At 40.6% G+C, this 23,774-nt stretch overlaps 2 protein-coding genes across 3 annotated transcripts; both read left to right on the top strand.

The window, feature by feature from the left end:
• The first annotated feature begins 1,113 nt into the window (after nucleotides 1–1,113).
• Nucleotides 1,114–3,988, top strand: LOC127153373 (uncharacterized). Its single transcript, XM_051094437.1, is given in 3 exon segments — nucleotides 1,114–2,193; nucleotides 2,280–3,564; nucleotides 3,567–3,988. Coding segments are annotated over 3 exon segments (2,787 nt in total).
• A 3,933-nt stretch (nucleotides 3,989–7,921) lies between these two features.
• LOC127153222 (CD276 antigen homolog) lies at nucleotides 7,922–23,426 on the top strand. 2 transcript variants are annotated; one of them, XM_051094198.1, is made up of 4 exons: nucleotides 7,922–7,944; nucleotides 20,524–20,564; nucleotides 22,604–22,930; nucleotides 23,107–23,426. In XM_051094198.1, exons 1-4 carry the CDS (start codon nucleotides 7,934–7,936, stop codon nucleotides 23,424–23,426), a joined length of 699 nt encoding a protein of 232 aa, XP_050950155.1. In that variant the 5' UTR covers nucleotides 7,922–7,933. The 2 variants fall into 2 exon arrangements, with proteins under 2 accessions (XP_050950155.1, XP_050950154.1); XM_051094197.1 differs by lacking the exon at nucleotides 7,922–7,944 and adding an exon at nucleotides 20,206–20,353.
• The last annotated feature ends 348 nt before the right edge of the window (nucleotides 23,427–23,774 follow it).

Below are 23,774 nucleotides of genomic sequence, written 5' to 3'. Positions count from 1 at the left end.
GACTGGGCGCGGGCGTTGGCACCCCTCCTCAGCGGAGAAGCTCAACGACTTTATTTTTCACTCCCGGCTCTTTCGGCTGAACGCTACGAGGATGTAAAAAGAGAAATACTCGGAAGGATGGGTCTTTCGCCCGTATGTGCTGCTCAACTCTTCGCTGAATGGGAATATAAACCTCGTCTCCCCGCCCGTGCCCAGGTCGTCGAGCTCGCGCGGCTGGCGCGTCATTGGTTGCTCGAAGGAAATCCCTCGGCTGAACAAGTAGCGGAGCGTGTGGTGATCGATCGTTTGCTACGACTACTGCCTCGCTCACATCGCCAAGCCGTTGGAATGAGAAGCCCGAACAACCTCCAAGACCTCATTGAGGCCGTCGAGCTGGCGGATGCAACCCTACAGCGGGATGCCGGGAGCGAGCGCCGCCTTTTCCCCGGAGGGTGGTTCAGGAGCGACGCGCGCCGGAGGGCACACCGCGACCATACAGCAGGCCGGCGGCTCCCCCCGCGACGAACCCATGCCGACTGAAGCACCAGCGCCTCCTCCTCGAAGTTGGCTGGCAGGTTGCATCGTGCACTCCGATGTCCCATCAGGAGCTCCCGAGGTGGAAATCAAAATTAATGGAAAGACCTTCCGCGCCCTCCTGGACTCCGGCAGTGCGGTCAGCCTGGTACAGTCCCATCTCCTTCCCCGCGGGGACTCAAAAGCGGTATTACCAATCACCTGTGTACATGGAGAAACTAGACAAGTCCCAGCCCGACGGGTTACCGTTTCGGCCGCCCCGGCTCCTGGCCTCTGGAAGTTGGATTAGTGAAGGATCTCCCAGTCCCCGTGATCCTAGGAAGGGACTGGCCAGGGTTTGACCGCCTGCTCGCGAGCACCACCCAGCCTGTCAGCCCCAGAGGGAGCCGCCCAAGAGGAAAGGCACGCTGAGGACCTCGCCCACGCCCGCGCTGCTGGCCTCCGATAGCGCAAGAGACGGTGAGTCCCCCTCTCAATGCCCTAACGTCTTTTATGATGTCTTCCAGCAGGTGACCGGGGGGGGCTCATTCGCCCGGGAGCAGCGGGAGGATGACCGGTTGAAGCACTGCTGGACCCAAGTCCGCTGCATTGACGGCCGCGATGTCCAGCCAGCTCCTCATCCCGTCCCGCACTTCATGGTCCAGAATGGCCTGCTGTATTGTGTCGCACAGCGAAGGGGGAGGAAAACGTCTCCTAGTGGTGCCCCGAGGTAAGACAGAGACGGTCCTGGAGCTAGCGCACTCTCATCCTATGGCCGGACATTTGGGACAGGAGAATACAGTTCAACGCGTCCGGGACCGTTTCCACTGGCCAGGACTGGACGCGGAAGTGAAACGGTTCTGTCAGGCCTGCCCAACGTGTCAACGGACCTCACCAAGGAAACCTCCCCCCTCTCCGCTGATTCCTCTGCCCGTCATCGACGTGCCCTTCGAGCGCATCGGGATGGACCTGATAGGGCCGCTGCCGAAGTCTGCCCGGGGATACGAACACATCCTGGTTGTGGTCGATTATGCCACTCGGTATCCGGAAGCTGTGCCCCTCCGGAAGGCCACCGCCAAGTCCATCGCGCAGGAACTGTTCCAGCTGTTTAGCCGAGTTGGCATACCAAAGGAGATATTGACCGATCAAGGTACTCCCTTCATGTCCCGGCTAATGGCTGATCTGTGCAGGCTGCTGCGGGTGAAGCAGTTGAGGACCACGGTCTACCACCCGCAAACGGACGGACTCGTCGAACGCTTTAACCAGACCCTAAAACGGATGCTTCGACGGGTCACCGCGGAGGACAGACGGGACTGGGACCTGATGCTGCCGTACATCCTGTTTGGCGTCCGCGAAGTCCCCCAGGCCTCAACTGGCTTCACCCCATTCGAGCTCCTATTTGGCCGACAACCCCGTGGCCTCCTCGATGTGGCCAAGGAAGCCTGGGAGCAGCAGCCTGCCCGTCACCGATCTGTTGTCGAGCACGTCCAACAGATGAGGGAGAAGATCGATCAAGTGATGCCATTAGTCCGGGAACATCTGGTCCAGGCCCAGCGGTCCCAACAACGACATTATGACCGGGCAGCCCAACCACGGGTATTTCAACCGGGTGAGCGAGTTCTGGTCCTAGTCCCCAACGCTGCTTGCAAATTTCTCGCTACCTGGCAGGGCCCCTATACAGTCCTGGAAAGGATCGGGCCCGTTACCTATCGGCTGCGACAACCAGGCAGAAGACGCACCGACCAACTATACCATATAAATCTCCTTAAAAAATGGATCGGGACTAGAGACCAGCTCGCCGCCTTCAGCGCCACCGAACCCGTGGTGGTAGATGTCAACCCCCACCTCTCGGCTGCCCAGAAGGGAGAGTTACAACACCTGGTCGGTCAATTCTCCGATGTGTTCTCGACCCTCCCGGGCGGACCAACGTGCTACACCATGACGTCCGGACACCGCCAGGAGTTGTCGTCCGACAGCGGCCTTATCGGGTCCCTGAGGCTCGTCGGCAGGCTATCGAGGACGAGGTACAACAAATGCTGAAGTTAGGGGTGATTGAACCATCACGCAGCCCTTGGTCCAGCCCCATCGTAATGGTTCCAAAACCGGACGGCACCCTCCGGTTCTGTAACGACTTCAGACGCCTCAACGAGATATCCGAGTTCGACAGCTACCCCATGCCTCGAGTGGATGAACTTCTGGACCGATTGGGACGGGCCCGGTACATCTCCACCCTAGACCTGACCAAAGGATACTGGCAGGTGCCGCTCTCCGAGTCTGCAAAGCCTAAAACCGCCTTCTCTACTCCTAGTGGCCACTGGCAGTACCGGACCCTCCCCTTCGGTCTCCACGGGGCCCCAGCATCATTTCAAAGGCTAATGGACATCATCCTCCGGCCACATCAGTCATACGCCGCTGCCTACTTGGATGATGTCGTCATCCACTCTGAGACATGGGAGGATCACCTCGATCGGCTGCGGAGGGTGCTGACAGAGCTGCGGAGGGCTGGACTGACCGCCAACCCCCGAAAATGTCATTTGGCTCTATATGAAGCAAAGTACCTGGGCTACCAAGTTGGACGAGGACAAATCCGCCCACAGGAAAAGAAAGTGGAAGCCGTCCGAACAACGCCCAAGCCCAAATCCAAAACCCAGGTACGAGCATTCTTGGGGTTGGCGGGATATTATCGCTGCTTCATCCCTAACTTCTCCTCTTTAGCCTCCCCCCTGACAGACCTGACCAGGAAGGGACAGCCGGAGAAGATTCAGTGGACACCAGCAGCGAACGAGGCGTTTCGACGGATTAAGGATGCGCTCACCTCGGAACCGGTCCTGTGCGCTCCGGACTTTACCTGTCCCTTCCTGCTGCAAACCGACGCCTCGGATTCCGGCCTGGGGGCCGTCCTCTCCCAAATCCAGGGGGGAGAGGAACATCCGGTACTCTACATCAGCAGGAAGCTGACCCCAGCCGAGAGAAACTATGCCACAGTAGAAAAAGAGGCCCTGGCCATCAAGTGGGCAGTCCTGGAGCTGCGGTATTATCTCCTCGGCCGGAGGTTTACCCTGGTCACCGATCACGCCCGCTTCAGTGGATGGCCAGAGCTAAGAACACCAACACCAGGGTAACCAGATGGTTTCTTGCGCTCCAGGACTTCCACTTTGATGTCAAACATCGGGCCGGGGCCGCAAATGCCAACGCCGACGGGCTCTCTCGGATCTGGGCAGCTTTTGCAGGTCTGTCAGGTGTCACTCCCCACCCACCCCCTGTCTCTCCCCTACTAACTCATATCATCCACAGGACCAGGACGACGCTTGGGGGGGGGGAGTGTGACGAGTGTCCCGAGGATCTATCAGCGTCGCCCTGGAAACCAACGAGCACAGCCCGTTCACGCTCGTCACGGCAGGATCAGTCTCAGCTGCGCCTCATCAGCCGGCGTCCTCATAAGCAGCGAGGCGCCGGCTCAATGGGAGAGGCTTCTCTTCTGAGAAACATACACTAACGTTTTCTCTCCTTTCTTTACCTCCCAGAAAGCAGCTGAAGACTGACCTACCCACCATTCACTGGACCCACACGGAGCACTAGAGAGACTGAGAGCACGCTGCCTCACTACTTCACCCCACGTATTATTCTGTTTTTTTCTGCACATTGTTAAATAAAACCCACCCTCCGGGGCCATAAAACTGAGTTTTCTGTCCTGTGTTTCTTCACCCCGTGACAGCTTATATACTAAAATTATATTAACACATTAAATTAACACATAGTATAGAGATACAGAAGAAGACACATTTAGACGTCCAGGGACGCACAGAAAAAGTTGTGCAATTCACGTCCAAATAACGTCAAAGACGTCGATTCAACTTTCCTTGTGGAACTATTTTTCAACCATGACAGGACGTGTCGGAGGGACGTCTTTTCGACGGTCCTTACACGTCCAAATGTTTGCTGGGTAATGATTCATTGTCAGATTTAAAACATATGGTCAATGGTGCAGTAAACAATGAAATGCATATGCCTTTCAATATATATTGACCTTCATGAACCTAGGCACAATTGCCAATATTTTGTAAAAACAGTAAAAAAAAAATGGGACTGTCTGTCCCATTTGTCTGTTGTTGTTTTTAGAGCCTGATGGTAAACTGTGGGACTGTTATGAAGACCTTTGCATGTGAGAGCTAACCAGTCCTGACAGGATTCTGACCAAAATCTATTGGATATTTCTATTACCTAAAAATAAATAGAATGGTCAGCCACTAATGGTGTCTTTCATATTTGTTGACCTTCTTTGGTCAGTTGTTAGCCTCCATTTGCCATTTGGTTTCTTTACAGGCCACACTGGTGAGTTACTGCTGGAGGATGTTTTTCAAATTATTCCCTGTTCCACCCCCTATCGGCAGCTGCTACCTCTGCTTCCTCTCCTAATTGTTGGATTGGGAGAGGTACAAGGGGAAACTTTAACAGTGAATAGCACAGGATTCATTTCATGAGGCCAAACTCCCTCTGGATGCACAACGCTCTCCTCAATAATCGGGTTTTCCTCAAAAGGGGCGACCTGTCTCAACCAGATTAATTTGTTCCTATTCAGCTGCAGATTTCTTGTTAGTCTATACAGTATGTCAAGGCCAAGTGGAGGCCGTAAAAGTGCCCATACCCATTGTGCAGCCAATACATTCGTACAATCAATGGATGTGATTTTTCTACAACACTACCCACTCTGATAGTCTCCTGTGTAATAGAAAATACCAGAATGGTTATTATAATAGATATTACTGTAATCTCAGCCCCTGTGTCAATTAATAAATCAATTTTGAAATTGTCAATCAAAGCTGTACAATAAAAGCCATAAGGATGGTGATCAATCACAGTTAATGTTCCTCCCAGGGCACAGAGGGACAGCATTCATCATCTGATTCAGCCCTGAACCCTGTTATGGGGCATCTTTGTTACTTGCAACCAGTTGGCACACAGTTTTCATTTTAGACTTAAGATGACCATAGATCATGCTCTATTCCTTTCACCCACAGTGGACACCAGGGACCATCATTAGCAGTTTGTGCCAGGAATCTGTCTGCATCCAGTTCTGTCCTGGCCATGTCACTAGGGTTCAGTATGGCAATCCTGATTCTGTGTTTGTAATCCTCTAATGCTTTACCTGGGCTCTGTTTTATCTGCCCAAAATCAACTTTGACTCTCTTTAGTCTTTTCAAAAATGTAGAAATGATCTGTATGCTAGCCTTTTCCACTTTGACAGTGTGCATGGCATGCATTTTGATCAATTTGCATTTGTCTGCTTTTTTAAGACAAGTTTTAGCATCATTAACATGTCGTTAAAGGAGTATGAATACACATTAGCCTATTCCTGTAGCTGTTCCATTGTCTCATATGGGTTGTCATAAACTATTTGATCGGGCTGTAATGGTTTGTATGTATAAGCACTGTGAAATAAAGCCTGAGGTGCTTGTTCATTTACTCCTCCAAACTTATAAGCTTTTTATTTACCAAACTTCTTCAAACTTAGATCGTGTTGTCAGTCATGCTACTGATTTACTTATATAGTGAATTAATAGTATTTTGTAGTTTTTGAACTTCCCTATAATGAACTTCTTTCAGTTCTTTCTTTTGTTGCATGTTCATGATTCCTTTCAATTGTTTGCTTTTCAAAATCAGAGCATGCACAACCTCATCTGATGGTTATTTTTTCATGGTTTCTGTAAAAACTTCCACAAGTTAATTAACTGTCCAAGCTTCTCCATAAATGTTCTATCTATCTTAAACCTCGTTAACAGCTTCACCTCATGTTTCTGAATATTCAAACTCTCTTTCTAGATGTTCTAAACATTTCAATAGCACATTTGCATTTTACAGTAATCAGAGTCTTCCACCCCACACTTTAACTCGTCCATTCTTAATTCTTCCTCAAAGCAGAAGCTACTGGTTATACTCACCAGCAGTACATGAAGAGAGATGAGCTCAAGTTTCCCATGACCTCTGGAGACTGCCTCTCTACCCGGGTTAGGAGCAGCCAACGACGCTGGTCTGAACATAAAGACCGACAATCAATGCCACCTCAAACGTATCAGCATTACCTGTCTAGTCTGTCCAATTCTGTTCTTTCTCTACCTTAAATACTGCGACTCTGTGCAGAAGTTGCTCAGTGCTCACGCGGGTTTCATCCTGTTTGTGATACCAAAAATGTTGGATCATGAATGAAGATACTGGAGTCAACTCATGACAGAATGACAGCTAGAATGTGCGAGACAGTAAATATTTTGATAATTCTTAGAGGGAGCTCAGATGCACTCAACCTCAAAGGAAGCTGCTGTCATCTGTTTCTCACTAAACACATGATCTCTCTCACCCGCCCATCTGGTCTGACCACTAAAGTCTCTCTTCCCATCAGACTGACAGGCAATATTACAGTCAGTTCACAGCACTTCTTCAGTCTGACAAGACGAGAGAGAGAAACTATATGGCAGATTTTTCTCGACTGGTACGAAAACGAAGAAGAAAAAAAATAGTGCAGGAATCTATATCAGTATTCATTTAAATAAAGAGTAACTGTTTTTGAAAGGCGTTTCATGGAAAGTCCAGGTTTTTATTTCTCTCTCTCTTGGTTTCTCATGAGCTGAATGAGGATGTTACTGGAAGATCTGCAATTTTGCCCTGCTCTTACAGTGACAAAAAACTCAAGCCAAAACAGGATAATGTATTAACACTCACTGACGGCAGAAATATATGAAACATCATTGAGAGAAATGATTCACATGAGGATCAAAAATACAAAATTTCCCAGAGGAGTTGACGAAAGGAAGCTTTACTTTCACACTCATGTAAGTTACTGATTACATTTGCTCATTATTTCGTTTAATCCTTTTCATTTCACAAAAATGAAAACATGTAAGGACGCCTATACCTTAAGATCCAACTATAACTAATGAAGTCAGAGGTTAATTATGTTTGTCAGAAGAGAGAAAAATTTGCCATAATTTCCTCAGCTGTTGTATTAGAAACCCCCAAACAGCAGCGTTAACTAAATTATATCTTAAATTTAAATCCAAAATAAAATAACAGTCCAGCCATGACAGACGTATGATTGAAGACACGGTAACGGACGGCAGAGACATGTTCAGAATTACTAATAATGAAGATTGAGTAGAAATTTAAGAGGTGGTTACATGTGATGAAAAGCTTGTGAAAGTCAACTTTTGTCTCAGGTTATACTTAAGTAAATCTGAATACATTTAACATATTTCTAGTGCGTGTTTCGTATCTTTCACGTGGTTACTGTTGATGTCACGTACGTCTGATGTCATCCGTAGCACGCATGGCATACTGATGCGGAAGTGTGTATGATAATCTGTTATTTAAAAAAAAAAGAGCATGTAATCTTAATTGAAGACATATTTAAATGCAGTATATTAAAACATATTGATAATATTGGGGCACCATGATGATCAGGTACGAGTTCAGAATGAACTGGACAAACACGTCTTCGTATTTTTGTTTCTGTTGTACTGTTGTTTGCAAATGCTTTATTGAAACTAGAATTAAAAGGGAAAACTTTTAGTTAAGAAAACCTTAACATTATTAATACTTTAAACATGAAGTGGTTAATTAATGATTATCAGATTTATCTAAATATTTTTAGCGTAAGTAATTTTCCATTAGCATTAGCATTAGCATTAGCATTTAGCATTGTCATCTGGTGTGTTATCTTTACTATCTTATACTGTTTGCGTTATGTGGAAATAATACCCAGTTGAGTTACAATATTTAACAGGTTCTTGTTTCTTTGTCTTCCTCCAGTTGCAGCTTTATCTGCATATTTGCTGTGCTGATAAATAAAGGTAAGCATCTCAACAACACATTTAAACATCGTGCAGTGATTTCTGAGAAATGCTGCTAATTCTTGTAATCACCTAAACAAACACGAATTTCAGGTCATTTGCCTCCAACCAAAACTTGAGTTCCTTGATGTCATCAGCATAACAGTGGAAGTTAAACCCATAGCTTTTGATTATTTGTCCAATTGGTAGCATATAAACTGTGTAAAAAGCTGAGCTGAGCCCTAACAGAAGGAGAGTGCTAAATCAGAAGCTAAGAAGCTAAGAGAAGATTGTTAAGAACCTTAACCAGACCTGTTTCAGTGCTGTTTAAAGGAAAAAAGCCAGACTTAAAGGGCTGTTAAATTGGCCTGTAACTGGGAGGCAAAAACTTTTTCTAATATCTTACAAGAAAAAAAACAAAAAAACAAAAAACGCAGGGCTTGCCGGGTGATGGATCTGCTTCTGCTGAATTATTTTTGAATGATTTTAATGATTTTCTCTATATAATTTATTCGTTGTTTGGATAACATTTCATGACATGACACTCATAATCCGGTACTCGCCTAAAAAGACAGGTTTATAATGTGTGTTGTAACATTAGGTTACTAGGCTATAGTCTTACTGGAGTTGCACATCGCACCCTGCTTGCTAGTTGTTAAATCTGATTATGTGGCTATGTTCACACTGTCAGTTTTTGGGACGGACAACTGCGTTTACTTACAGGTGAATTGGCTGAACGTGCTTCTCCCGAACATTGTTGATGAAACATTATTTCGTTCACACAGCGTGAGTGTTCAGAGAATGTGGTTGTGAGTACTAAAAATTTACAGGTGTAAGTTCGGTTATAGAATGTGGTTGCCACACCTGTAAATAACCATACTGTGTTTGAACATAACAGATACAGGACTGACAACCGTATTCTGCTGCTGTGTGAATGTGGCCTATGTAAGTGCGAACTTGTGAAATTCCTATAATGGAGATTTGATTTGCAGCAAGAGAGTAAAGAGATATTCAGTTTCTTCCACCACATTCTTAGTCTTGACTCTTTTTTTCCATTTGAAATGCTGCTCATTACTAAAATGAGAGATATATGAAAATCACAACTCAACTCAGTCACAAATCAAGTTTCCTGAACTTAAGAAGAGCAACCAATGAGCAGTGTTTTATTTTATTTTTTTCCCTTTAAAAAAAAAAAAAAGATGGAAAGCTAGCAAATATTCACACAATTGTTTGTTTGCGTGATGATTTTTGTTTTATCGATGGTGTTCTCAAAAATAGCTTACAGCACCTTTAAAAGATACATTCTTGCAACAGACTGGGTTTACAATCAAATTTTCTTTGATTTCAGCGTGTCTGCAGGTCACAGTAGAGGCTGTTATTGGTGGTTCTGTTGTCCTGCCGTGTTCTTCAAATCAACATGATCTTAAACTTCAAGACATTAATGTGTTTTGGAGACACAGTGACAGCAAGATTGTGTATGATATAGCTGAATGTAAAGATTTTCAAGACCCAGAGTACAAGAACAGAGCTAAAACTTTCCCTGAGGAGTATGATCGAAAAAATTTCTCCATCAAACTCACCGGTCTCACTCACGCTGATGCAGGAACATACACCTGCTACATCACACCTTCAGATGAACGGAACACTGTACTGCTCATCATTAAGGGTGTGTAAAACTAGTTGTAATATGTGATGTTTTTAATCTAAATGAAGTTTTCTGTGATTGATCCAGTATTAATTCACTAGTGATGTGCAGTAATGTTTTTTTTGTTGTTGTTTTTTAACCAACAACAGAAAAAGGAAACAAAACTGCTGATCAAGAAAACCAAGAAGAAACTAGACCAGACAGTGTCGGGAAATCATGGCTTTTGATCCTGGTTGGCACTCTGTTACCTTTACTGTTTATACTTTTCATTGTAATTAGCTTTAGACAAAAGATCTCAAGCTGCCTTATGTCAGGTGAACACTGCGTGGGTTCAGACGCTCATGAGGTTGTGAGCCCTGGCCAACATTAGAAATCAGTAACTGCAGATGATCATGATGAAGTAGCAGGTAAATGACACAGATGTGCAGCTTTGTGTACTGACAGCAATTGCACAAGCTTTTGCACTAAACAAGCACTCAGAGAAGGAACTTGGTGCTTTTATTGTTGCTGCTGCAGTGAGTGTGTTACTATATTTTCCTTATGTGCACACTGTAAGGCTACATAGCAGTCTAAAGTAAAATGGTCATATATTATTTCAGACAAATTCAAGCCTGGCCCCTATATATTCAGCATTTTTAAAAAATATATTGTAAGCTCTGCTCATACTAAATTACTATGGAAAGCCTGTAAAAATTATGTTTTATAGCTGTTGGGATGGATTTTGTTAGGAAACTGAATACTGAACCATTATTTGTCTTTGTGAATCATATTTGTATTTGAAATGTCATAGTAGCTTGAAGCCACATCAATTGAACTTTGAACCAAATAGAGTTTTTAAACAAAGGGAAAGTGACAGTACCCACCGTAAAACATAATCTGTATAATTTGCATAAAATCACATTTCCAGTTCATTGACAAGGTTCACAAATCAATGTTTATGTTGGTAACATCATAACAGTGGCATATAAGAAACTTTTTTATTTTTAAATAAAATAAAGTGATCACCTGTAACCATGGCCCCAATATGTAGGCCCATTTCCACATAAAAAAAGAAAGAATGTGTCTCACAGACAAGGCTTAAGCCTAGTCACGGACTAAAATGATCTTGAAATATGTCAGTGTCCTTGTTCTGTCTCAAGATGCACACCAGTAATGTTTTTTTTTTTTTCTAAGCCATGTTTATTAAAATTACTTTAATGTCCTAACTAAACTATGGCCTAATTCTAAACCCTGTCTGTGAAACATAATTCTAAGATGACCAAGTTGAAATCAAGAGGTAAAAAAAGACATATAAATGTCCATTTTTCTAAGAAAGCATGTTGAAATGTGGACTCATCTGACCACAGCACACATTTCTTCCACTGTCTTTTTGACTATCTGAGAAGATTTTTTGGCCCAGAGAACTCTGTGGCATTACTGCATAGAATTGATGTTTGGCTTTCTTCTAGAGTAACAGAGATTCAAATTTATCAAAGCAGCGGCAGACTCTGTTGTGACAGTGGTTTTCTGAAGTACTCCTGGTGGCTACATTTAGGGATAGTTTACCCAAAAATGAAAATTCTTTCATTAATTCATCATCCTCATGCTATTCCATTCCGTAAGACCTTCATTCGTCTTCAGAACACAAATGAAGATATTTTTGATGAAATCCGAGAGCTTTCGGACCCTGGACAGACAGCAACACAACACACGTTCAAGGCCCAGAAAGGCCGTACACTGTAAAACAAAAAATCAGTAAAATTTACAGTAAAAAACGGCAGCTGTGGATGCCGAAATTTTACTGTACAAAATACTGTAGCAACGTTTTACGTTTGAATTTCATTAACTGAAATAATGTTAATGTATCAACCTATTGAAGTACTGAAATTGGTTTTGTACCTTTGTAATACACTGATAACCACCCCACCAAAAGCAGGTGGTGATGAGAAAGTCACACGATGAACCAAAGCTCATTACAAACAACTTTTAAATATTAAATATATAGAAGGTGCACAGTGTCATTTACAAAAACACTAAACACCATCATGGTAACACACATGAATCTGAAATAATTCAATAAACATTCATTTAACAACATTAGATGTAACATACAACCCTAATGTACAAACCTGCTAAGAAAAAACTAAGAAAGAGTTATTCTACCAAAAAAAAAAAAAAAAATGTAACACAGGGAATTCTGGGAATGTCAATTTATGGTTATTTACTGTAAATTTTTACCATCAACCATTTGACAGGTTCTTACTGTAGCATTTTTTTTTTTTTTTTTTTACTGTTAAATGAAAACATCCTGCAAAGTTTTGAATCTGAAAGTGTAAAGTGTATAAAGTCATTGTCTCTCAAAACAAAGAGTTGACACTGAGTCATTTAAAGGAGAAATCCACTTTCAAAACAAAGATTCACATATAATGTACTCACCCCTTTGTCATCCAAGATGTTCATGTCTTTCTTTCTTCAGTCTTAAAGAAGTTATGTTTTTTGAGGAAACATTTCTGCATTTTTCTCCATATAATGGTCTGATATAGTGCCCCGATTTTGAACTTCCAAAATGCAGTTTAAATGCAGCTTAAAACGATGGGGTTGTAAATGATCCCAGCCGAGGAAGAAGGGTCTTATCTATTTTCATTAAAATAATACAATTTAAATACTTTTTAATCTCAAACACTCGTCTTGCCTTTCTCTCCCTGAACTCTGTGTATTCTGACTCAAGACAGTTAGGCTATGTTGGAAAACTCCAATTGTATTTTCTCCCTCAACTTCAAAAATAATTTCAAAAGCATCCTACATCGCTGCAGAAGTACCGACACAGTCTTTGCAAAGTGAACATGCAAAGAAGATTTGGAAGTTCAAAATTGGGGCACCATATCAGTCCATTATATGGAGAAAAATGCTGAAATGTTTCCTCAAAAAATATAATTTCTTTACGACTGAAGAAAGAAAGACATGAACATCTTGGATGACAAGGGGGTGAGTACATAATTTGTAAATTGTTGTTCTGGAAGTGGAGTTCTTCTTTAAATGAGTTGTTTTTAAAATGAATCATGTCGAAAAGATGCTGTACTCTGCACTGTGAGGGGTCTGTTAGAGTACATTTAGGGTATTTTAAAATTGGAGGTGCAAGGTCCACGCAATTGGCCCAGTGGAGGTATTCAATGGTGGATGAAGGTTTCTTGCATGTTGGGTCTTTCCAGTGCGCAAAGTTATTTAATTGAAGTTAAATTCAATCTGACTCCATTTTATCATCTAATCTGACTCCATTTTACTATGACCTCGAATTTAGGTTGTCATATGAATTGGTTGTTTCTCCATTTGTAATTATTATTATACTAACATTCGCTTATTCTATTTAACTCTTTACTTTATATTTACTCTTTCATTAGGAATCTATGTCGCTCAGGGTGCCTCATGTCGGCCGATTTACATGGGCCCCACGATCACAAACCCTCCAGTCTGATCATTAATCAGAGGTTATGGCTAACTATTTAATAGACCGCCTCATGCTTGTCATTTTTTAAAATAGTGTTTCTGTTTAGCCCCATACAGTTACCCATGTAACACCTTAGTTATAGCTCAAACTAAATCAGAGGTTATGGCTAGCACTATGAAGTATGCTAATACTTCAAAAGTATTTAGTTAATCTAACTACATTGAATAAAGATGAAACAATAACCAGAGATTATGGTTAGATTAAGTCAGAATAGAATCAAATGTAGCAGTTTATTGTCAGTCAGGTAAATATGTATTATGCCAATTATACAGCCAATTCAAATATATCAAATCAATAAAAGACATCAAGCTCTCCAAGATGAATCTAGGAATAAGATGCATACCTGATTTGAAAAAATAGTCAACACACTTCGTACCATGGGCTCATTCTGGCTACAGAAAGTGGCCTGATCTTCTTGCTACACCTCTTTAAGTACTTCAGACCCAGACAGGCACCCCCCCCCAAATGGAGACAGGAAGTAACAATTTGATTTTGCATTGATCAAGTCCTAGACTTGATCGTTTGCACCTTTTTGGGGACAGATGGTAATTAGCATGAAAGACACTAGGAAATAGTACACCCTCATCAATGAGCAATATATCTCTGAACTCTTAGAATCTGTTTACCTTTTAGTTTACTTCTTGTGAGAATGAGACCATTGTACCAGACACATAGTGACAGTTCAAATATTACCAGACATGACTATGGATATCACTTGTATTCATGTAGAACATTATATTATGCTATTGAGCTGAGTGAGAGGAGATTGGTGAGGGGAAGTGGATGGAAGGAATTTGTAAAAAAGGGACTTTTCTCACATCTTCTGTCAGTGAGAGGTGGAAAAAATGTCTGTATCTTAATACACTGTGTGTGTATTGTCCGTCTCAGAAGATCCAAGTGTCTGAGGTTCTGTAAACCTTACAGAGGAGAAAAGAGTTTTTCGACATACCCTAACTGGATTGAACCGGAGTGTATAGAGTATGCATGTGCATCGCAGAGCTAGACAATTTTGTGGTTAAACATAGAATAAATATTTCGCTCGCTAGATAAGATCCTTATTCCTCAGCTGGGTTCCTTTAGAGCCCTTTGAAGCTGCATTGAAACTGCATTTTAACCTTTAATTCATACTCTGTGTACTCTGTAGCATGCAAAATACGTATTTAGTTGTGTGTGTTGTGTTCGCTCCGCACAGCTTGTAGGTCTCTGGCTAACCGGCCAACAGCAATATCTGTTTGCTCGCAATTGTTAAAATGTACTTTAGTATTCTCAGGTATTTCCAGAGCATTGTGTTGCATTGAATACTGATGATCTCTTTATGTTTAAAACCTAATAAAATGTTTAAATGAAATGGCATCTTTTTTTCTGTTACACTATTTATTAAAATCATATTGCTTTTATCGGAGTGTCTATTTGTTGGCAGAGGCTATTTGCACTAACTCTGCCCACCTACGTATGATTGGGCTAGTAAACACTTTAAAAGATGATTATCACATAACAGCTCCAGTGGTGTATGGTAAAGCACATGCTGTAGTTGCCATCGACTTTTTCCTTTAGTTTTCCTCCCTTTTTAAATCTCATATTATGTCGGAAAGACATTTATTCTAAACAAAAATGAAGGAAATAATCTAAAAGTTAAAAATAAAGTATTGAGTAGGGTTAAGGTAGGTGTAGGGAGAGTAAATTATATTTTACACTCAAAAAAATTATTACTACATACTGTTTAAAAATGTACTCCAATACTGAGGTGCAGATAACTGCCAAAATATTTGCAATAATTTGTATAAACAGTAGAAAATCCTTCTATTTTAACATAGTATAAATAGAATCTTTAGCTATTTGCACTTAGTATAAATAGCATATTGCTAAGAAAATCCTGCTATTTTCACTTAGTGTAAATAGAATATGTTGCTATTTGAACTTAGTGTAAAGAGCATCTATCACTTAGTTTAAATAGCATATATTGCTATTTGCGTTTGCTGTTGATAGCCTCTATCACTGCCCTTATTTATTAGTTTACATTTATTTACATTTACATTTAGGGAGGTTTGATTATACATGATGGAAGTCCAGCCAGAAGAGCATTGCAGTAGTCCAGCCTAGAAATGACAAGGGCCTGGTAGTTGTCCAGCATGCTCAGTTAGAAAGGGCCTGATCTTTCTGATGTTGTGCAATGCAAACCTGCATGATCAATGATTTTGTAATATGGTCTTTGAATGTCAGCTGGTCATAAAGTATTGCACAAGATTTTTGATCAAACTTGATTGGGTAATTTTTGATGAACCTAGCTGGATGGTGAAATCATGCTGTATAGTCAGAGTGGCAGTGAAGATAAGAAGCTCAGTCTTTGCCAGGTTGATCTGTAGGTGATGTTCTTTCATCCATTCTTACATCCATGTCTGCCAGGCAGTCTGAGATCCGTGCAGCTACCGTTGGATCATGTTTATAAAGGCATGTTTATAAAAATGACTTTATGTCCTAATGTCCTAATTGAACTGTGCCCTAAGCCTAGCTTAGTCTAAGCCCTGTCTGTGAAACAAGCCCATAGTGTAGTCTGTCCTGTGATCCTCTTCCAGTATTGAATGTGATGTGCTATTTGTGTCCCCTGCCTGCCTGCCTTGTGCTACCCTTTGCCTGGATTTTTAAAGATTTTTGTATTATATCTCCTTCATCTCCGATGTGTGTCCTGTGAGACCACATCTCCCTAAAAGAATACCAGATCAAAAAGAGAAAGTAAGTGGCACGTTTCCCCAAGTTTTGTTTTTGTTTTTTGAAAGTGTGTCATTTGGTTTCCTCGTCATGGATATCGCTGCAAGATTCACCAAGTTAGCCTGTGAAGACCTGCCCATGTTGGAGTTTACAGTTGAGTTCAGCCTGCTTGCCATTTTTAACAGCATTAAACGATGCAGCGCTGAACTCCCTGTTCTAGATCGTGGCAAATTACCATCGTCCCATCGACCTCCCAGACACCACTGCACTGAGACTGAGGCCATTATCAGATGTCTGGAGAGCATCTGGCCCCAATCCAGAACCACTCCAGACCCAGAGCCCAGCCCACCATCACCCCGCTGCGTGGAGCTGAAGCCCGGGCCCACTGCGGATGGAGAACCCATGCCCGCCACAATCTATGAGCCATCCCCAAGTAGAGCAACAAAGCTGGAGAATGTGCCAGAGCCTGAGCCTCTCAGAGCATCTGATCAGGTGTGCGAGCCAGCTACTGCGCTCGCCATGAGGGAGTTGGCCATGAACAGCAAGAGCACAGAGGGAAGCTCTGCCCACTGCACCATGGCTGAGGGTGAGCCGAGCTCCCGTCAGGATTGCAGAATGACTAAAACAAACTTTTCAGTATGATGGTGTGAAAGATGGTGTATATTTCTTGTCCATTATAACCCACTGCAACTTACACTGATGACGGAAGTAAAAGTGCTTAGAAAAAAAAAACACATAGCAAATAGATTGCCATGGTGTGACTATTGCAGTAAGTAGCATAGTAGTTAATACTGAATCAAACATGTTAGCACATAATTTATAATTAAAAGGGTTTAACAACAGTATTTAGTTGTAGTTAGACTAGAACTATAGTTAGACCTGTAACTTGGTAAGTGAAAAAATTACCAAGATGTACTATAGAAATGATGTTGGGCTATTTACATGCACTGGGGACCTAAGGCTCTTTACGGCCCCTGGGAACCCCAGCCATATAATAGCAGCAAACATTTAAAGAGAAATGGGTTTAGGCCCTTTTGGCTTCTTTAAATGTTTATCTCCAGGTTATCAGCTGGCATACCACTGCAAACTAAATGACACGTCTATGTATTTAACAACCAGTCTGATCACTCTGAAAACAGGCTTCATGTCTGCATAATACAAAAACACAATACAGCAATCCAATAATACATACAATGCAAATGTTCTGATTTTTCTTGGATGAATGTTTTATGTTAAAAATGTTAGTGGTGTTTTTTATTTTCCTGTCACATTTGTCCATGTGATCTTAAATATCACTGAGATGAGCTGGAGACACAACTGTGTGTGATAAAATTCCCAACAGTAATTTACTAGAGAACCTTTCTTACATTTCTTTCTAATTACCATTATAATTAATCACCATCTTATACCATGCCTTAAGTTAAAAAGTTGCTTTGAGCTGAATTAGTTTAGTATTGGTTGACTCTTTCCGGTGCAGGAGAGACTGTTTTGTGAGTTTTTGAGGCAGTGCATTAGAACTTTTTAAGGGCTGCTAAGGGCCCCAGTCATCTGTTATTATGAGAGATCATTGACACAGTCTCTCACTGGTCTCTTTTTACTTGTGGCAGTATATATATAACAAACTTCCTGGTGAAGAAACACACACACACAAACACATTTGTTTTTGTGAAGCATACACGGTCCATAATATCAGTCTATATAATACAAAAATACAACACAATGCTGTAATACATAAAATACAAAAGGCTCTGCTTTTGCATTCAAGACAATTATTTGCTTAATAATATGTCAAACTGAGGGCAAATATTAACGTTATCACAACATTATAGCAATGAACAAAAGTTCAGAAGAATTCAGCTGAATGAAAACAAACAAGCAACACACAACCACCTGTTTGCTTAAAAATAGTGTTTAAAAGGCAAATTCATTATAAGGTTTATGTATGGGACTTTTGTTTTTATCTCTTTAAGAAGATTGTTCTCCTAATTCCTCTGCATGAATGAGGATGTTACTGGAATCTCTGCATTCTATTCATGTTCTTACTTTGACGATAAACAAAACCAGTGACATGACAGTCATCTGGTCTGATAACAATTCTCCAGACTCTTTCCTCTCACCAGAACATCAAATTGAGAATATCAGTCTCAGAATAAATTTGAAAGAGAGAGTATCTGTGAGACTTGCTGAACTTAACGAAAACCATTTAAAAGGCAAGTCATGAAAAAGCCAGTCTGTATGTTGTTTAGTTCTCTCTATTTCAGTTTCTCTGGGAGTCACAAATGAGAGTAATATTACAGTGACGATAAACCGAAGTCAACTCCTGACATTGTAAATTGCGAATTTAACTTACACGCAAAACTGCAATATCGCATAAAACGTTTACGAATAAGCACCGTTTCCATCAAAGAGAACAATATCGTCACTGAATATAATACTTTTCATATATGATAGATTAGTTGCGCCTCAGAGCTAGCAGACATCGGGCAAAGTCATATGACTTTTTTTTTATGCGTATGGAGGAATTAATTCAAATGCATTTCCATCTCCGGTTATTTGCATTAAGACAAATAACCTTTTGACAAGAAGTCAAAAACCACCGCAAGCAAGTGTAAAAGAAACCTTTTTTGCGAATTAAGGTTTTTTTTTTTTTTTCGATATACTTCGCAGTCATAAAAACAAGGTGATGGAAACCATGAATGACAGCAGGAATGTGTGGGAGACGCAGTTCAGAAATCTTCACATTATAAAGAGCCAGAATGACTCTTTTTAATGTGAAGAGATAACTTTTGTCTCTGTGTAGGCTACTACTTATTATTATTTTGTTAATTCTTAGAGGGAGTTCAGATTCACTGAACCTCAAGCTTCTCGTGATCTCTCTCGCCCGCCCATCTGGTCTGACCAACCAGTCTTCTCCTCCCATCAGACTGAGAATATTACAGTCCCTTTACAGCACTTCTTCAGTCTGTCAGGAAAAAGACGAGAGAGAAGAACTGTGAGGCAGGACTTTCTCGACTGAGCCCAGATACGGAAACCAACAAAACAACTTCAGTTCAGGTATCTATAGAATATCTCTGTATATCTGTTAGAGTCGATAAGCAAATTTTGAAAGGCATTTCATAGAAAATGTTTGAGGATCCTGAATGAGGATGTTAGCCTACTGGAAGCTCTGCGATCTTCCCTACTCTTAAAAAAAAAAAAAAAAACTGGAGTCGATAATGTATTAACAATAATGTATTAAAACTCAATGACGGCAGTAACATGTAAAACATCAAATGATTCACTGGGAGTATCAAAAGTACACTTTCCAAAGCGGTTTACGAAAGGAAGCTTTACACTCATGTAAGTTACTGATCAAATGTGGGCTACTCATTATTATATTTAACCCTATTTTAATAACTGTGGTGACAGTCTGTAAAACGGGTCCATAATTTTCCAGTGAAACTGGCAAAACATATTTTGTAGTCTGACATGAAGTTGAGAAATAAAACTAAAGCTTTTTGATGAACTGAAGTTCAGACATGACAGACATACTCAAGACGCGATGACGGACGGCAGAGACATGTTCAGAATTACTATTGGTGAAGACTGAGTAGAAATTAAAGAGTTGGTACATGTTGGAAAAGCTTGTGAAAGTCAAGTAAATCTGAATACGTTCAACAAATTTCTATTTTTTTCTTTTCTTTCCTCTTCTTTTTTAATCGATATTATATATATATATATATATATATATATATATATATATATATATATATATATATATATATATGGGGTATATATAGGGGTGGCGAACGTCGGACCTGGAGAGCCACAGCCCTGCATAGTTTTGCTTCAACCCTAATTAAACACACCTGAACAAGCTAAGCATGGTCTGAAGTGTTACTAGAAAGCTATAGGCAGGAGAGTTTTAATTAGGGTTGGAGCTGAACTCTGCAGGGCTGCGGCTCTCCAGGACCGGAGTTCGCCACCCCTGACATATAACATATTTCTAGTGCGCGTTTCGTATCTTTCACGTGGTTACTGTTGACGTGACGTACGTCTGATGTCATCCGTAGCACGCATGGCATACTGATGCGGAAGTGTGTATGATAATCTGTTATTTAAAAAGAAAAAAAAAGTATGTAATCTTAATTTAAGACACATTTAAATGCCATATATTTAATTTTAATAAAACGTATATTGATAATATTGGGGCACCATGATGATCAGGTACGTTTGATGAGTTCAGAATGAAACGCCCTAATCTGTTTAAACATGCTTAAACATTAGCATTAGCATTAGCATGTTTTTTATAACCTTGTTCCACTTGTGTTATGTGGAAATAATACCCAGTTGAGTTACAATATTTAACAGGTTCTTGTTTCTTTGTCTTCCTCCAGTTGCAGCTTTATCTGTATATTTGTAGTGCTGATAAATAAAGGTAAGCATCTCAACACACTTAAAGTTGCAGTAAGTGATTTCTGAGAAATACTGATAATACTTGTAATCACCTAAACAATCATCCCTTGCTTCACTGTGCTGCCCTTAAATCCATAAATATGCTATAACACAAAAACATAGTTTCATAATTACAGCAATTACAAAAACAGAAATTAAATTTTAAAGGGCCAGATTTATCAACAGCTTGCCCGGCACAAACAGTCTTTTGGCGTTAAAATTGTACTGTCAGAATTTACTAAAGACGTGCAGTGAAGAATTAGTGCTGAAAAGACATGGACAATAAGTTATTTTTTGCACCTGAATATGCATTTGTTGGAGTTTCCATTTCAGACACAAAATTTATGGGAGGAGAGTATTAAAATAAATCACGAAAGTTATTAACATTTGCGCTCATCAATTACTGGTATTAGCACCATTATTTAATGCCCAAAAAGCATGTCTTTAAGCAGGCGCTACTTTGCGCTGGTTTTCCCTGTTTAGTAAAACTGGCCTTATGAGAAGATGACACAAGATGTACAAGTAAGAGTTAGTTGTTAATCGCCAGCACTCCAGCTCCAGACAGACAATAAGACTCCAAACTGTCCTGTTATATCCACTTTTTTTTGAAAACAGAAGTCTCACCCACCTTTTAACAGAAAGATGCTTTACATTTCCAGTCTCTGGTGTTTCTAGTGAAATTAACACACAGCTTAACCCTTTTTAGCCTGTTTCAACATAGTTTTCTATGGAGAATGGAACATGAGAGCACCCAAACAGAAATTATAATCCATCATGGGGCGCTCATCGGTTACTCAGGAAAAAGGTGGCTAGAGAATGACAATCTAAGTCACAGCGCGTTGCATTCTATGTAAGGGTCAGCATTTTTTAGGACACGTTAAGGAGCACACATGTGCAGTGTAAACAAACACAGATCAGCCCAGAAAAAGCCTACCGTTTCATATAAAACATTTTTGGAAAACATATTGCATACACTAATATGAAATCTTTTTAAATGTATATATAAAAAAAGCTCACTTTTGCATCTGAGAGGCTGCAAATATTTATCACATAATATTCCGTCTCCTTCACTAAAGTGGTACTGATATAACTGCTAAAGCACTTACGAAAATGAATCACGGTTTTATTATAGTAAACATTTAGTAATCATGTTTTTGCTGTGTTGATTACCGTTTGTATAAACACAGTTTTACTAGAAATATCATTTGTGGTTACCATAGTTTAACTTTAGTAACCATGTTTTTTGGTTTTATTTGTAGTAAAACCATTGCTAATTTTCTTAAAAGAAGAGTAAATACAATATAGCTAGATCTCAAATGGTGGACCGTTTATCGTTGTTATATATTGTCATATTGCCTAAAACTGCTCAGTGTGAAAGCATTAAGCATATAGAAGTAAAAGAATAACTTACCACAAAGCTGAGTTGTTTACCTCACATAGTTTCAGTTTCATTCTCATCCAAGTTCCGTAGTGAATGTAGTCGTTTTATATTACTTTATCGCGTTGGAATGGTTAAGGCTTACTGTATCATCACTTGCCATGCTCTTATCAATGTCTACATGAAATACCTCTGCGTTTTTAGCTTTCTAGTGTGAGCTGGCTGTGAGAAGAATTATGGCAGTTGAAAAAATCATGATGAAATTCCCAGAATGCATTGTCCTGTGTCAGCACATTCCCATTACCTAACATTACAACGACAGCATATTGTGATTCTGCGAAACTAAGCAAAACCAGTGTTACTTATGTGTTGAGCAGAAACAAAGCAACCTCTGCATCCTCCTTCACAATCAATGCCTCTCTAATGCTCATTATTGCTAATTGGCTACAAGACTGTGGTGGCGCTCAGTCTGATACGCTATGTACAAACTATTTATTTATTTATTTATATAAATATAAAAATATTCAGTAAATTTTGTGTTTACATTTTGATTGCATTTATTAGTATTTCTCAGAAAATCACTTATTGCACTTACTATAAATTCATGCCACAGACTTTCTTTACTAACGTTTCTGTCATTACAGTTTGTCTGGATGTCACAGTGGAGGGTGTCATTGGTGGTTCTGTTGTCCTGCCGTGTTCTTCAGCTGAACGTGATCTTAAACTTCAAGAGGTTGATGTGAGCTGGAGACACAATAGCAGCATAAATGTGTGTGATTTAACTCCAGAAAGTAATTTACTAGAGACACAGGACCCACGATACAAGAACAGAATCAAAACTTTCCCTGAGGAGTATGATCGAAAAAATTTTTCCATCAAACTCACCGGTCTCACTCACACTGATGCAGGAACATACATCTGTCACATCACACCCTCAGATGAACAGGCGACTGTGCTGCTGATCATCAACGGTGTGTAAAATTAGCTGTAGTGTGCAATGTTTTTAATCTAAAGCTGTACAGTAAATAGACTAAATAACTTGATACAATATTAGTCCACTAGTGATGTTTCAGTCTGAAAATTGCTGTATAAAAATTATATTGATCTTTTGTCTTTATCACAATGCAGTAATGTTGTTTTCTTTCAGACTTTTTTATTGCAGAAACAACAACAGAAAACACTGATCAAGAAAACCAAGAAGAAACCAGACCAGACAGTGTCGGAAATTCATGGCATTTGATCCTGGTTGGCACTCTGTTACCCATACTGTTTATACTTTTCATTGTAATTATCTTTAGACAAAAGATCTCAAGCTGCCATATGTCAGGTGAACACTGCATGCGTTCAGATGCTCTTGAGGATGTGAGCCCTGGCCAACATTATAAATCAGTAACTGCAGATGATCATGATGAAGTAGCAGTAAATGACACAGATGTGCAGCTTTGTGTATTGACAGCAATTGCATGAGCTTTTGCACTAAACAAGCACTCAGAGAAGGAAGTTGGTTCTTTTATTGTTGCTGCTGCAGTGAGTGTGTTACTGTATTTTCCTCATGTGCACATTGAAAGGCTGCATAGCAGTCTAGAGTGACTTGGTGATGACAAATTCAAGCAGATTCCCCAAATATTCAGCATTGTTAAAAATTATTATCAGCTTGCAGAGTACTCTGCTCTGGGAAACTGCATACTTCCATCATTTGCCTGTGTGTGTCTTTGTGTGTGTATCTGTGAATTGTAGAAAGAAGGTCAGGCTACTACCAGTGTTGGGAAGGTTACTTTCAAAATGTAATAGTTTAGAGATAACAAGTTACCCTAT

The sequence above is a fragment of the Labeo rohita genome, chromosome 22 (genome assembly GCF_022985175.1).
Source record: "Labeo rohita strain BAU-BD-2019 chromosome 22, IGBB_LRoh.1.0, whole genome shotgun sequence".
Lineage (NCBI taxonomy): Eukaryota > Metazoa > Chordata > Actinopteri > Cypriniformes > Cyprinidae > Labeo > Labeo rohita.
The sequence above is the reverse complement of the archived record's forward strand: the minus strand, read 5'-3'. Positions and strand labels throughout refer to the sequence as shown.